This window comes from Salvelinus alpinus, chromosome 14, assembly GCF_045679555.1.
Source record: "Salvelinus alpinus chromosome 14, SLU_Salpinus.1, whole genome shotgun sequence".
NCBI lineage: Eukaryota > Metazoa > Chordata > Actinopteri > Salmoniformes > Salmonidae > Salvelinus > Salvelinus alpinus.
This window is the reverse complement of record NC_092099.1, coordinates 6,838,381-6,851,965: the sequence shown is the minus strand read 5'-3', so window position 1 is coordinate 6,851,965 and position 13,585 is coordinate 6,838,381. Positions and strand designations below refer to the sequence as shown.

Sequence of the window (13,585 nt, the reverse complement as noted above, 5' to 3'; positions counted from 1 at the left end):
ATGATTTGTAATTATGTTCTCGCCCCCTGACCATCCACTCAAGAAAAAATTGGCCCGCTACTGAAACTAGTTGATGATCCCTGCTGTAAATCATAGTAGGACCACACACACAAACACATGAGTCCTCACATGCCCCGGAAGTGTGAGTGAGTTTGCTTTCTCCTGTAAAAACATCACGAGATGTACATCACAAGCACCTACAACTAGTTTGCAAAGTTACCACCTTCGCTCACAGTTCACAACAACCTTGAACATGGAAATAAAGTATTACTCAACAACAATACCTCCCCTCCCTCCCCCAATCTACCAGTCTTTCACTCATTATCCGGTCATATAATTATTATTATTATTTTTTTTTATATTCTTACTCAGCACATGGGGCAAGCACATCTCTCCAAAATCATGGAAGGTGTCAGATGTGTTTATTCTATTCACCTTAGTGGCCTTTTCCCACAGCTGACTGTGTGCGCATGTGCGCATGTGTGTTCGTGCGTGTTTGTCTCTGGGACTCTGTGTGTACATGCATGTTTTTGTGGGTCTATGTTTTTGTCTGTCTTTGTGTCTGTATCTATGTATGTCTCTCTGTGGTGTGTTACCCCCTGGCCCCGGGACCTGTGTTTTGAGCTGAGTGAGGCCTCTACTATGATCTGAGGACAGTCTCCGGACACAGAGGCCAGGGTAGGAAACAGAGACGGGATGTGTCCAGCTCTGGGTCTGCTGAGCAATGCCTCAATACTTCCTCTACACTTCCTTGTAAACAGGCCCTCCGACACTGGAACTGGAGGGGCCGATACTAGCCTCTTCACAATGTGAAACGGGCCTAGTCCCAAACCAAACAAACGTACCTCTGAGCCATATCCCAAAGCCATTGTTGGTCTGTGGCAGCGCTGAATGGACTGACTAGGTTTGAGGAACATAGGAATAATTCCGCCCCCAACCTCTCTGCAAGCTATGTGGAGTGACTGTACCAGCATTGATTTAACCTTTATTTAGGCAGGGGAGACCAATTGAGGCCAAGCTATCTTTTTCAAGGTAGCCCTGCATTTTTCTTACATGTCAGATGTGTGAGAGGGAGTCGGCGACAGCGTAAGGGTAGGGAGGGATGGAGGGTTTGGTTTGGAACGGAGCTGCGTAAGGCCTTCCCTCCTGTAGTGTGATGCAGTGAGTCACAGGGTGCAGCTTATTAGACTACAATAGATGAGTGGAGCAGCATGGGGAGGCACAGAGGCGTCAGGGAATAGGACTAAGAGAGTTGGAGTGTGTGGAGTTGTACCGTATTGACTGAGTGAGGACACTTGCTAGTAGTCGGTAAGTGCAGACCTGTTGGCTTTGGAATCGAGTGTGGAAGTTGTATTGCTTAAGTATTTTAGTTTTCGGGAATCAGATTGGATTTGATGCAGGATTTGTTATGTATCATAGCGACACGTTTTGTATTCTAGCTGTGTTTGATTTCTATCATAGAGTGTCATTTGGTCTAACTTGTGTGCACCTCAATGCATTCTCCAGAGTCTAGAGTCCACCTCATGCAACACTATTCTGGTCTCAGATCTGTTTGTGCTGTATAGCCAACTACTGCATGCCAAAGACAATAGGAGTTGACTATACAGCACAAACAGATCTGGGACCTGGTTAATGGGGCCAGGAAGTGTATTAATGGTCTCCGATGTACATTGCAAGTCATCAATCTCTTCATCATCCTCATCTTCATCACTCTGTCCCCTCCAGGCGGACGACTCTCCCAGCGACTCCCCACCAGGCACGCCCCCTGGTTTCCCTGACGACGACCCAGATGCCCTCCAGTTCCGGCGGCGTGCCCACACCTTCAGCCACCTGCCCGTGAAGAAGCGCATCTCGTTCAACGACGCGCCCACCCAGGGAGTCCAGCAGGGGGGCACTGGTACCCACAGCAAGGCCCTGCTCCGTAGGCAGCAGTCTGTCAACCCCGAACTACTGCAGAGCAGGTAAACAAACAAACAAAGAAACAACATTACCCAGCAGGCCATGACACGAAGCACACCACCACACACACACACACACACACAACGCAACGCAACACACTTCACTTCTTGTTATCCTTATGTCACTTCCTTCCCACGTGGCTAGAATGAGATAAAGATGGACCAAATGGACCCTGGCCCCAATAGTTTGGTTCTATTCAGTTCCAGTAATTGGGAGTTCCATTTACACTGTCTTCAGAAAGTGAACCCCTTGACTTATTCACACCCCTTGACTTATTCCACATGTTGTTGTGTTACAGCCTGAATTCAACATGGATTCAAAAAAAAAAAATCTCTATCTACGCACAATAATGACAAAGTGAAAACAGGTTTTTAGAAATGTTTGCAAAATTATTGAAGATGACATATCGAATTTACATAAATATTCACATCCCTGAGTGAATACTTTTAGAAGCACCTTTGGCGACGATTACAGCTTTGAGTCGTTTTCGGTATGTCTGTATCAGCTTTTGCACATCTGGATTTGGCGATTTTCTTAGATACTTCCCTGCAGAGTTTCTCAAGCTCTGATACGTTAGATGGGGAGCGGCAGTGAACTGCAATCATCAAGTCACAGATTTTCGATGGGATTCAAGTCTGGGCTTTGGCTCAGCCACTCAAGGACTTTAACATTGTTCTGAAGCCATTCCGAGTTTGTTTGGCTTTGTGTTTGCAGTCATTGTCCTGTTGGAACGTAAATCTTCACCCCAGTCTAAGGTCGTTTGTACTCTGATCCAGGTTCTCATCAAGGATTGGCCTGTATTTAGCTCCAGTCATTTTTTCCTCTATCCTTGCCAGTCTCTCAGTCCCTGCTGCTGAAAAGCATCCCCATAACAGGATGCTGCCACCACCATGCTTCACGCTAGGGATGAGCTGTGCCTGGCTTTCTCCATCTGACCACAGAATAGTTTTTTCTAATGCTCTGTCTTTCACGTGCCTTTTTTCAAACTCCGTGCGTGCTGCCATGTGCCTTTTTCTCAGGAGTGGATTCTGTCTGGCCGCTGTCCCATAAAGCCCAGATTGGTGATGTGCTGTAGAGACAGTTGTCCTTCTGGCAGGTTCTACCATCTCAGCCAAGGAACTCTGTAGTTCTGTCAGAGTGGTCATTGGGTTCTTGGTCACCTCCCTCACCAAGGTCCTTCTTGCCCGGTTGCTCAGTTTGGTTGGACGGCCAGCTCTAGGCAGAGTCTGGGTAGTTCCATATTTGTTCAATTTCCCAATGATGGAGACAACTCTGTTCTTGGAAACTTTCAACACTCTAGAAATGGTTTTATACCCTTCCCCAAATATATACCTCATCACAATTATATCTCGGAGATCTACCGACTTCATGTTATAGTTTCTGCTCTGACATGCACTGTCAACTGTGGACCTTAAATAGACAGGTGTGTTTCTTTCTAAATCATCCAAACAATTGAATTGGCCACAGGTGGATTCCAATCAAGTTGTAGTGACATTTCAAGGATGATCAAAGGACATTGGATGCACCTGAGCTACATTTGGAGTGTCAGCAAAGGGGTGTGAATACTTATGTAAATCTGTATTTCATTTTCAGTAAATGTATATATATGTTTTCACTTTGTCATTATGGAGTATTCCGTGTAGATGGGTAAGGGGAAAAAATGCCATCAATTTTGAGTTCAGGCTATAACACAACAAAATGTGGAAAATTCCAGGGGCATGAATACTTTCTGAAGGCACTTTAGCACCGTGCACAGGCGTAGAAATTGAATGACTATTCTGTTTGTTCTATTTCTATGTGTGTAGATGCAGATCTACTTCTGATGCTTCTCCCATTCTAGCCTGGTGATTTGCCCTAGTCAACTTTGGTGTATATACAGCATCTTGTGATGAGGAAACATGCTTTATTTGGGATGTAAATACGATTGGCATAGGGCCTTTTATAAAATAGCACCTCATATTGTACTTGAATGTGGAATATGTTCTTTAGGGGCTAATGCTAGCAATGACACATTGACAGCTACTGTTATTGAAATATTGATGGAAAGTTTGTTTTTAAGTTTGTTGTTAAGCTGGAGTTTGTAATGGTGAAACTGCCACATCCATTTTACAGCAGCAAGGAAGTTACTTTAGACACAGTTTTTCCCCTCGGATTTCATTGCACACGTGATAGAACAGCAGAGTATTTACTGTACTAAAATATATGTTTACAGGATGCTGGTGTGTATTTACTGTACTAAAATATACGTTTACAGGATGCTGGATGCTCTTCTCCTACATTGCATCTATAAAACAATAAAAAATATGCTGGGGTGAACAGTGACACTGTTCTCCTTATGTGGATTTCAGCTTTAAAACTAACCGTCATGGAAAGTCCACACGAATGAGTATGTCACGAACTGACAAATCGTTTATGCACCCATCATCTGTTCTACATCAACAATGTCATCTATTTTACATGATGTGAATGGCTTTCCCACCATAACAGATTTGATTTGATTCCCTTTAAAACGAGTCAATCGGGTCTAGTTTCTGCTGAGTAACATTATTTTTTCACACTCACAACACAAAAAAGAACACAACCTACACAAAAGACCCTACCAACACAGTCAACATTATAATGTCACCTAAGAGGCTCCAGCCCATGGCATGACTCTTCTTTTTTAATTTTTTTTAAGAACATTCATTTTGCATCCAGACCACATTTATTCCACAATAACCTTGGTTTCTTTATTTTGAACACATCCCAGCCCCGTGTCCTACTCGAGAACGCGCAGCGTGTCGGAGAGCGAGTCCAACTTCAGTCTCTCCTCCTCCTTCTCCGCTCCCAGTTTCCTGAAAAGCTTTTACCAGGGCTCCTTCGGGTCCATGGGGTCTTTGGCCGACACCAGGACCCTCTGGAGGTGAGAGGGGGTGCATGCTCGCCCCCCTGTTTTGACCACACCTGAATTACCGGCCAGGGATGACAGAGAAAATGGGAGGAGGGGTTGGTTGGGAGGCATGTTTTGTCGGTGGGATGGCAGCAGCAGTTATTCGTTGCGTCCACCTAAATCTTTTAACACGTGGCTTTTCGGCCCTGCCTATATCTACAATGCCTTCAGAAAGTATTCACACACCTTCTATTGCTGGGTTCTACCATTCTTTTCTGAAGTAGGGGTGGACGCTGACATGCTCCTTGTCTTGTTTTGTATGCATGTCGATGCTAATCTTCACACTCCTATATTTAACCAAAACTGTGTATATATTCCCAGCTTAACTCACCTTTTGTCAACCCTGTGTTTCATCAACACATTCTGCAGAGTCTAGAGTCCAACCCATGCAACACTATTCTGGACATTTCTGTTTCATCATTATGCAGTGATATGAGTTGTAGCCTGTCTCTTGAAGCCTCTTGCTTAAACCATTAACTGTTCAACTGTTTTATTACATGCTTGTAACACTAGCTACGACTGTGCATGTCTGATCAATTTAAGTGATCTACTTCACTTGTTTAGGGTTGAGATATTTAAAGGTGGTTTCTATGGAGTCTATGGATCCTTTCACTGTCCCATAAGATGGTTTTCGGGTTAACTCACCCTATCCAACATCACTATCTAGGACCCACCTGGGTGATGCACCATGGCGGCCTTTTTCCCTGCACCACCTGTATTATGTCTATAGCGCACTAAAAGGGATTGATTGTGAATAGATCTGCCTCCTTCATTTTGCTCTCCTGGGTGCAGTTCATTAGGGCACACCGCAGCTAAATGTTGTACAACAGAAAAGAAAACGAAAACAAGTTGGACAAGTTCAGACTTTCTGTTTCTGAACATTTTCTTCAGTTTCGTGCCTACTGAACAATTCCCTGGTTCACTCGGCCTAGAAACCAGGAAATCACCTTTCAATTCTCCCAGCTCCATTCGACATTCCCCACAGGAGGTGACACATCTAGACATTTTCAAAAAGGTTAACCTTTCCCTTCTGAAATGTGAGTCGTCCCTCATGGACTCGTTTTCTGATGATCAGTTACTCCGCTGAACTCTCTCGTGCTCTTTTGCTCTCTCTCAACAGTCAAATCCCTCAGGCCCTCGAGTTCTTAATGTTACAGCCAAGGCTAGTTAATTAGCTGTTAATTAATTGTAGCGATACTGGATCTTAGCACACCTAGCATCACCCAGCTAAAGATAAGTTCACAGCTTCAGTAGTCTCAGGTGGTTACCGTCTGGCTGCAGAATAAAGTTTACCCTAGGTACAGATCTAGGATCAGCTTCTCCTCCCCAATCCTAACCTTTAATGAGGAAAATGCAAAACTGTGTCTAGGAGGCCTACTCCTGGGGTGTATTCATTAGAGCCCAAACAGAAGAATACTGTCTGAAACCCTTGTTTTCGGTTTACGAATAGATCAATCAGCCTCCTAACCCTATTCTCCTCTCTCCCATCAAACTCAACTTCTTCTTTCCCAAGGAAATGATCCAAACATCCATGTAACAATGGCTGCCTCTATGTCTTGATGTTTTCTCTTGTTTTACGTGCAAATTATGGATCTATTGTACTAATTTCTGTTTTATTAATCAATATTTGTGTGAATCGCTCTTCAGTCTGTTTTTTTGTTGTTGTGAAGTGTTCCTTTTAGGTTTGTCTTGAAGGTTTAATCACACACCCTTCTGCATTACAGACAGAGACAGAGATTCTGTTGATTAGCAGTCTATTTAAGTTTTTATTTCTGTCTCAGTGTGACAAGAAGGAGTGTTTGTGCCTGCATGTGTGCGTGTGCACTTGTTGGGATAGGCTGGCCTTGGCCATTTTGCCACCACTTTGGAAGTATGCTTAGGGTCATTGTCCATTTGGAAGACCCATTTGCGACCAATCTTTTAACTTCCTGACTGATGTCTTGAGATGTTGCTTCAATATATCCACATAATTTTCCTGCCTCATCAGGCCATCTATTTTGTGAATTGAACCAGTCCCTTCTGCAGCAAAGCACCCCAACAACATGATACTGCCCCTCCCTGAGCTTCACGGTTGGGATGGTGTTCTTCGGCTTGCAAGCCTCCCCCTTTTTCCTCCAAACATAACGATGGCCATTATGGCCAAACCGTTCTATTTTTGTTTCATCAGAACAGAGGACATTTCTCCAAAAAGTACGATATTTGTCCCCATGTGCAGTTGCAAGCCATTTTCTGGCTTTTTTATGGGGGTTTTGGAACAGTGGCTTCTTCCTTGCTGAGTGGCCTTTCAGATTATGTCGATATAGGACTCGTTGTACTGTGGATATAGATACTTTTGTACCTGTTTCCTCCAGCATCTTCACAATGTCCTTTGCTGCTGTTCTGGGATTGATTTGCACTTTTCGCAGCAAAGTACATTCGTCTCTAGGAGACAAAATGCGTGTCCTTCCTGAGCGGTATGATGGCTGTGTGGTCCCATGGTGTTTATACTTGCATATTATTGTTTGTACAGATGAACGTGGTACCTTCAGGCGTTTGGAACTTGCTTCCAAGGATGAACCAGACTTGTGGAGGTCTACAATTTATTTTCTGAGGTCTTGGCTGATTTCTTTAGATTTTCCCATCATGTCGAGCAAAGACGCACTGAGTTTGAAGGTAGGCCTTTAAATACATCCACAGGTACACCTCCAATTGACTCAAATTATGTCAATTAGCCTATCAGAAGCTTCTAAAGCCATGACATAATTTTCTGGAGTTTTCTAAGCTGTTTAAAGGCACAGTCAACTTAGTGTATGTAAACTTCTGACCCACTGGAATTGTGATACAGTGAATTATAAGTGAAATAATCCGTTTGTAAACAATTGTTGGAAAATTACTTGTGTCATGCACAAAGTAGATGTCCTAACCGACTTGCCAAAACTATAGTTTGTTAACAAGAAATGTATGGAGTGGTTGAAAAACAAGTTTTAATGACTCGTAAGTCACATAAGTGTATGTTAACTTCCGACTTCAACTGTAGCTAGCTAGCTTTCATTGCGACCTAGCCAGCTAAAATTCCTGCTAGCTCACATTAGCTAGGTATCTTGTTTCAACTCTGATTTGCATGCTAACGTAAGGTAGCTAGCATTCGATGGCTGACTGTTCTCGTAAAAGTGAATTTTGTAGTGCAAAAATAAATGAAGGATCCAGCTATGGTGGTAATTCGTGTCATGTCTGACTACTGCAGTACTGTTTGTCCATGTGCTAGCAAACAGAAACAAGCCCAGATGAGCTAGCTAAATGTGGTGTCAGCATCCAGTAGTGATCAGTTAGCTGGTGGTTGCATAGTAATGGCATCACCAGCCCCAATTCTAATTGAGCTGGCACCAGTTGTGAAATGGCTGCGCCGGCCCGGGTTTCCCTCGACCCAGCTCGAATTTGAGAATTCCATTCGAGCCAGCTGGAATTTGGCCCAAGTTTTAAGTGCCAGTGGAAACGGGGATTCAGTAGACCATCTTAGATACCAGAAAATCTGCACCTGCATGTTGATTTTATAACAGGCCATTTCAAAACAAAAACTATTCTAACAATAACAATGGAACTATCAGCAATAGCAAGAGCAGTAGCAACAGCAGTAGAAGTCTCACCACGCCTCTTTGTTTATCCGTCAGAACATTCCAAAACACGCCACAAACTGAAGCAACAAAGGGAGAGCCCAGAAACATTATTTGGTGGCAAGACCAGGTCACATTAACTAACCTGCAGTTTTTTTTAACCAATTGCGCAACAACATAGCACTCTGCCCTATGTAAACACTACAAATGCATATGAAAAAGGGTCCGTTGGCAAAAAAACCCAGATTTTTTTTAGAACCAGAAGAAAAAAAATGTGATCAGTGGCGAGTTCAACAAGGCTTCTGTTTGTGGCAAACATGTTGCCAGAGTAACAATTTTAGTTGAACGATTTGAATGAACATTCCAAAATGTTACGGTGAAACATCAAACGGATACTTTTAGTAAGGATTACTGTGGCTTTTTAGTGACAATATTGAAACTCAAAATGACGTAGCTATTCCTACTAAATATAGTAGAAAGTCTAAATGGTATTTTTTGTGGCAGTTTAGACCCGAAACAGCGAACGTTAGCGAACAATCACGGCTAACACAAAACAAATGGAATATGTTAGCCAGTATTTGCAAACTATTTCCCTTGTTGAACGCACCTCTGGTATCTCTCAGTAAACATATACCTGAATTGGACAGTAATTGTTCACCTTTATAGCCATCTTTTTCCCCAAAAATCTGTCGCGAAGCAGAGTGGAAAAAATGACCAGTCCCTGATCACATTACAACATCACAAATGCATGCTCCACCCCAATGAACAAAGACAGAGAGGACACAGTCAAAGGAATGCCCACATCACCTGAGCCCAATTCCATCATGGTCCTCCCCAACTCGTGTAGTTAAAAGAACAAGTCCTGGACCAGCTCTCCACCAGCACTAATGTGGAGATGGAGCAGCCAACCCCAACCCCCAACCCTCCTCCCTCAGATCCCTCTCCAACAAATAATAACCTCCCTACTCTGCTAGCTCAACCACCATTCTCAGCTCAGCTCCAAGAACAACCTGAGATTGGAGTCATTCTCTGTGATTCCAACGGCAAACATCTATGGGGAAGGTAATTACTACCTGGCATGAAGGTGAGGAAAAATATGGTGCTCCACGACCCAGAGCGCCCTCAAAATAATTTGAGGACACTTTAATAGGAGCGAAGACAATAATACACACTGGAACTAACAACATAAAGAACAGGAGAGGATGTGTGGCCCGAGCTATGGCAGAAGTAGCCGTCAATATTATTTTAGAATAAATGAAGAGCTCTCAAGAAAATGTGCACTACGACCCAGCTCTCCACCCAGAGAGCCCAGCACTCCGCCCAGAGAGCCCAGCACTCCGCCCAGAGAGCCCAGCTCTCCACCCAGAGAGCCCATCACTTCGTCCAGAAAGCCTGTTACTCCGCCCTATATATTAACTCCTAGAAATGTATTGGGTAAATCCCCAACGTTTCAGCATCACTATGCCACTCTATATATTCACTCTCAGAAATGTATTGGGTAAATCCCCAACGTTTCAGCGTCACTGTGCCACTCTATATATTCACTCTCAGAAATGTATTGGGTAAATCCCCAACGTTTCAGCATCACTGTGCCACTCTATATATTCACTCTCAGAAATGTATTGGGTAAATCCCCAACGTTTCAGCGTCACTGTGCCACTCTATATATTCACTCTCAGAAATGTATTGGGTAAATCCCCAACGTTTCAGCATCACTGTGCCACTCTATATATTAACTCTCAGAAATGTATTGGGTAAATCCCCAACGTTTCAGCATCACTGTGCCACTCTATATATTAACTCTCAGAAATGTATTGGGTAAATCCCCAACGTTTCAGCGTCACTGTGCCACTCTATATATTAACTCTCAGAAATGTATTGGGTAAATCCCCAACGTTTCAGCATCACTGTGCCACTCTATATATTCACTCTCAGAAATGTATTGGGTAAATCCCCAACGTTTCAGCATCACTGTGCCACTCTATATATTCACTCTCAGAAATGTATTGGGTAAATCCCCAACGTTTCAGCATCACTGTGCCACTCTATATATTCACTCTCAGAAATGTATTGGGTAAATCCCCAACGTTTCAGCGTCACTGTGCCACTATATATTCACTCTCAGAAATGTATTGGGTAAATCCCCAACGTTTCAGCATCACTGTGCCACTCTATATATTAACTCTCAGAAATGTATTGGGTAAATCCCCAACGTTTCAGCGTCACTGTGCCACTCTATATATTAACTCTCAGAAATGTATTGGGTAAATCCCCAACGTTTCAGCGTCACTGTGCCACTCTATATATTCACTCTCAGAAATGTATTGGGTAAATCCCCAACGTTTCAGCGTCACTGTGCCACTCTATATATTCACTCTCAGAAATGTATTGGGTAAATCCCCAACGTTTCAGCGTCACTGTGCCACTCTATATATTAACTCTCAGAAATGTATTGGCTAAATCCCCAACGTTTCAGCATCACTGTGCCACTCTATATATTCACTCTCAGAAATGTATTGGGTAAATCCCCAACGTTTCAGCATCACTGTGCCACTCTATATATTAACTCTCAGAAATGTATTGGGTAAATCCCCAACGTTTCAGCATCACTGTGCCACTCTATATATTAACTCTCAGAAATGTATTGGGTAAATCCCCAACGTTTCAGCGTCACTGTGCCTTCCTCAGGGTAATGTCATGAACGCTTGAACCAATGACAATAGTGAGGGGTGTGTCATAATTATTAAGTTAATTAGAATTAATTGAGTGAAACTTTTTTTTTAAACAGTAGTTTATGGCATATTGACTATACTATTGTTATCATATGGAAACAGAATTGAAGTTTGTACATAATCATAGCATCAGCATACATTGTTTAATTCAATTTCACATATATATTTTATTGTTTCCCATTTCATTTTTGTAATCTTTTTGTTCAACCATAATGCATATTAAGCATCATCAACAGGGGGAACAAATTAGGTGTATGTTGATAAGCTGTAGAAAGAATATATCCATTTCTTAGACTTGTTCATAAAAGAGAGAATTGTTCATAAGAAGGGCCTGAGATCAAAGTCAATATTCAGACCACTAGGGGTCAATGTTTTAAGATAGGATATCCAGTAAGCCTCCCTTTTGTAGTAGTAGGATCTCCATGTTACCTCCTCTCATTGAAGAACAACATGCTCAATGCCTGTGTATTAGAGGAGGAGATGGGATGGTTAGCTTCAACAAAGTGAGCTGCTACTGGACAGTCAGTGATCTTACACCTGATTGAGCTGCGGTGTTCAGCTCTGCGTTGTTTAATTGTCTTTTTGTTTGTACTACGTAGGCTTTCCCACATGTACATGTGATGAGAGAGATTACTCCCTTGGTCTTGCATGAGATGATACCCCTAACAGGGATTTTTCCACCTGTACGTTGGTGTCTGAAGAAGGATCTCATGAGCCACATTTGTAGTTCCCATTTGGAATGGGTGTCTGAGTGGGCTCAGGGGGGCAGGTCAGATCTCACCAAACTATCTCCAATATTGCGACCACGCTTATAGACCACCAGTGAGGGTTCCATGAAGAGGTGTGTGATTTGTTTTGGTGTCTGGTTGCAGAATATGCCAGTGCTTTTTCAGGATTGCGTTCATTTTCTCTGAACACGTTGCGCTTGGTGTAAAAGACGGTTGTGTTGTTTTTCTTCTTTGGTTGAGTGTTTTGAAATTCCTCTTGGTTTTTGAGATATTTTCATTATTGCAGCATCAAGAGTTTTGTCCTTATAGCATCTCGTTTTGAACTTGTCCTTCTTTTAGCATTGCTGTGAAAATCTGTTTGGTGGCCACAGATTCGTTAAACCCTGCATAACTGGCTATATGGTAGACCATTCTTAAAGGGTAAGGGGATGCATACTATCTGCACATAGCAGGGTATTGTGGACTTTGTGTATAAATGACTCAAAGACGAAGTAGTTATTGGATAATAAGTTGTAAGATGCAGTCATTGGATGGAGCAAGGGTAGAGTCTCTCTACTGAAGGAGGTGTTGCAGTGCCTGGTTCACCTTCCAACAGGACAACGACCCTAAGCACACAGCCAAGACTTCTCTGGAGTGGCTTCGGGACAAGTCTCAATGTCCTTGAGTGGCCCAGCCAGAGCCTGGACTTGAACCCGATCAAACATCTCTGGAAGATTTGAAAATAGCTGTGCAGCGACTCTCCCCATCCAACCTGACAGAGCTTGAGAAGATCTGCAGAGAAGAATGAGATAGACTCCCCACACAAAGGTGTGCCATGCTTGTAGCTTTATAATTAAGAAGTCTCAAGGCTGTAATCGCTGCCAAATGTGCTTCAAGAAAGTACTAAGTAAAGGGTCTGAATACTTGATAATTCCGTTTATTTTTTATATGCAAAACATTTCTAAAAACCTGTTTTTGCCTTGCCATTGTGGGGTATTGTGTGTAGATTGAGGGGGGATGAAATCTAATCAATTTCATAATAAGGATGTAACATAACAAATTGTGGGAAAAGTGAAGGGGTCTGAATACTTTCTGAATGCCCTGTATTATATATACAATATACCGACACACTGACAGCGCATTCCCGAAATGAAACAGCCCTTGCAATATAAACTGGAATTACATGGGCCTATTACTGAACTTTTTGATGAACAAAAATATTTGAATGGGATGAAACTGTCACTGGCAAACATGGTTACGAGGATTGGATACTATAATATAATGTTCGGCATGTCCAGCCCATCCATTATCTCATTGTGTTGTGTGACAAAACTACACATTTTAGAGTGTTGTCCCTAGCGCAAGTTGCACCTGTGTAATGATCATGCTGTTTAATTAATCAGCTTCTCGATATGGCGCCGACCGAGATGGCCGCCTCGCTTCGCGTTCCTTGGAAAATATGCAGTATTTTGTTTTTTTATGTGTTATTTCTTACATCGGTACCCCAGGTGATCTTAGGTTTCATTACATACAGTCGGGAGGAACTACTGAATATACGATTAACGTCAACTCACCATCGTTCCTACCAGGAATATGACTTTCCCGAAACGGATCCAGTGTTTTGCCTTCCACCCAATACAATGGATCTGATCCCAGCCGGCGACCCTA

The 13,585-nt window shown here is 42.8% G+C and overlaps 1 protein-coding gene across 3 annotated transcripts in view; it reads left to right on the top strand.

Moving 5' to 3' along the window:
• Window positions 1-13,585, top strand: part of tbc1d4 (TBC1 domain family, member 4) — a 248,987-nt gene that overhangs the window by 75,862 nt on the left and 159,540 nt on the right. Inside the window, exons 1-3 of one of the 3 annotated variants that reach the window (XM_071341979.1) lie at window positions 1,152-1,308; window positions 1,726-1,961; window positions 4,709-4,861. In XM_071341979.1, the coding sequence (XP_071198080.1) occupies window positions 4,827-4,861 (35 nt within the window). In that variant the 5' untranslated portion in view covers window positions 1,152-1,308; window positions 1,726-1,961; window positions 4,709-4,826. Of the gene's footprint in view, window positions 1-1,151; window positions 1,309-1,725; window positions 1,962-4,708; window positions 4,862-13,585 lie in introns of those variants that run through there. The other 2 variants (XM_071341976.1, XM_071341978.1) reach the window with 2 other exon arrangements.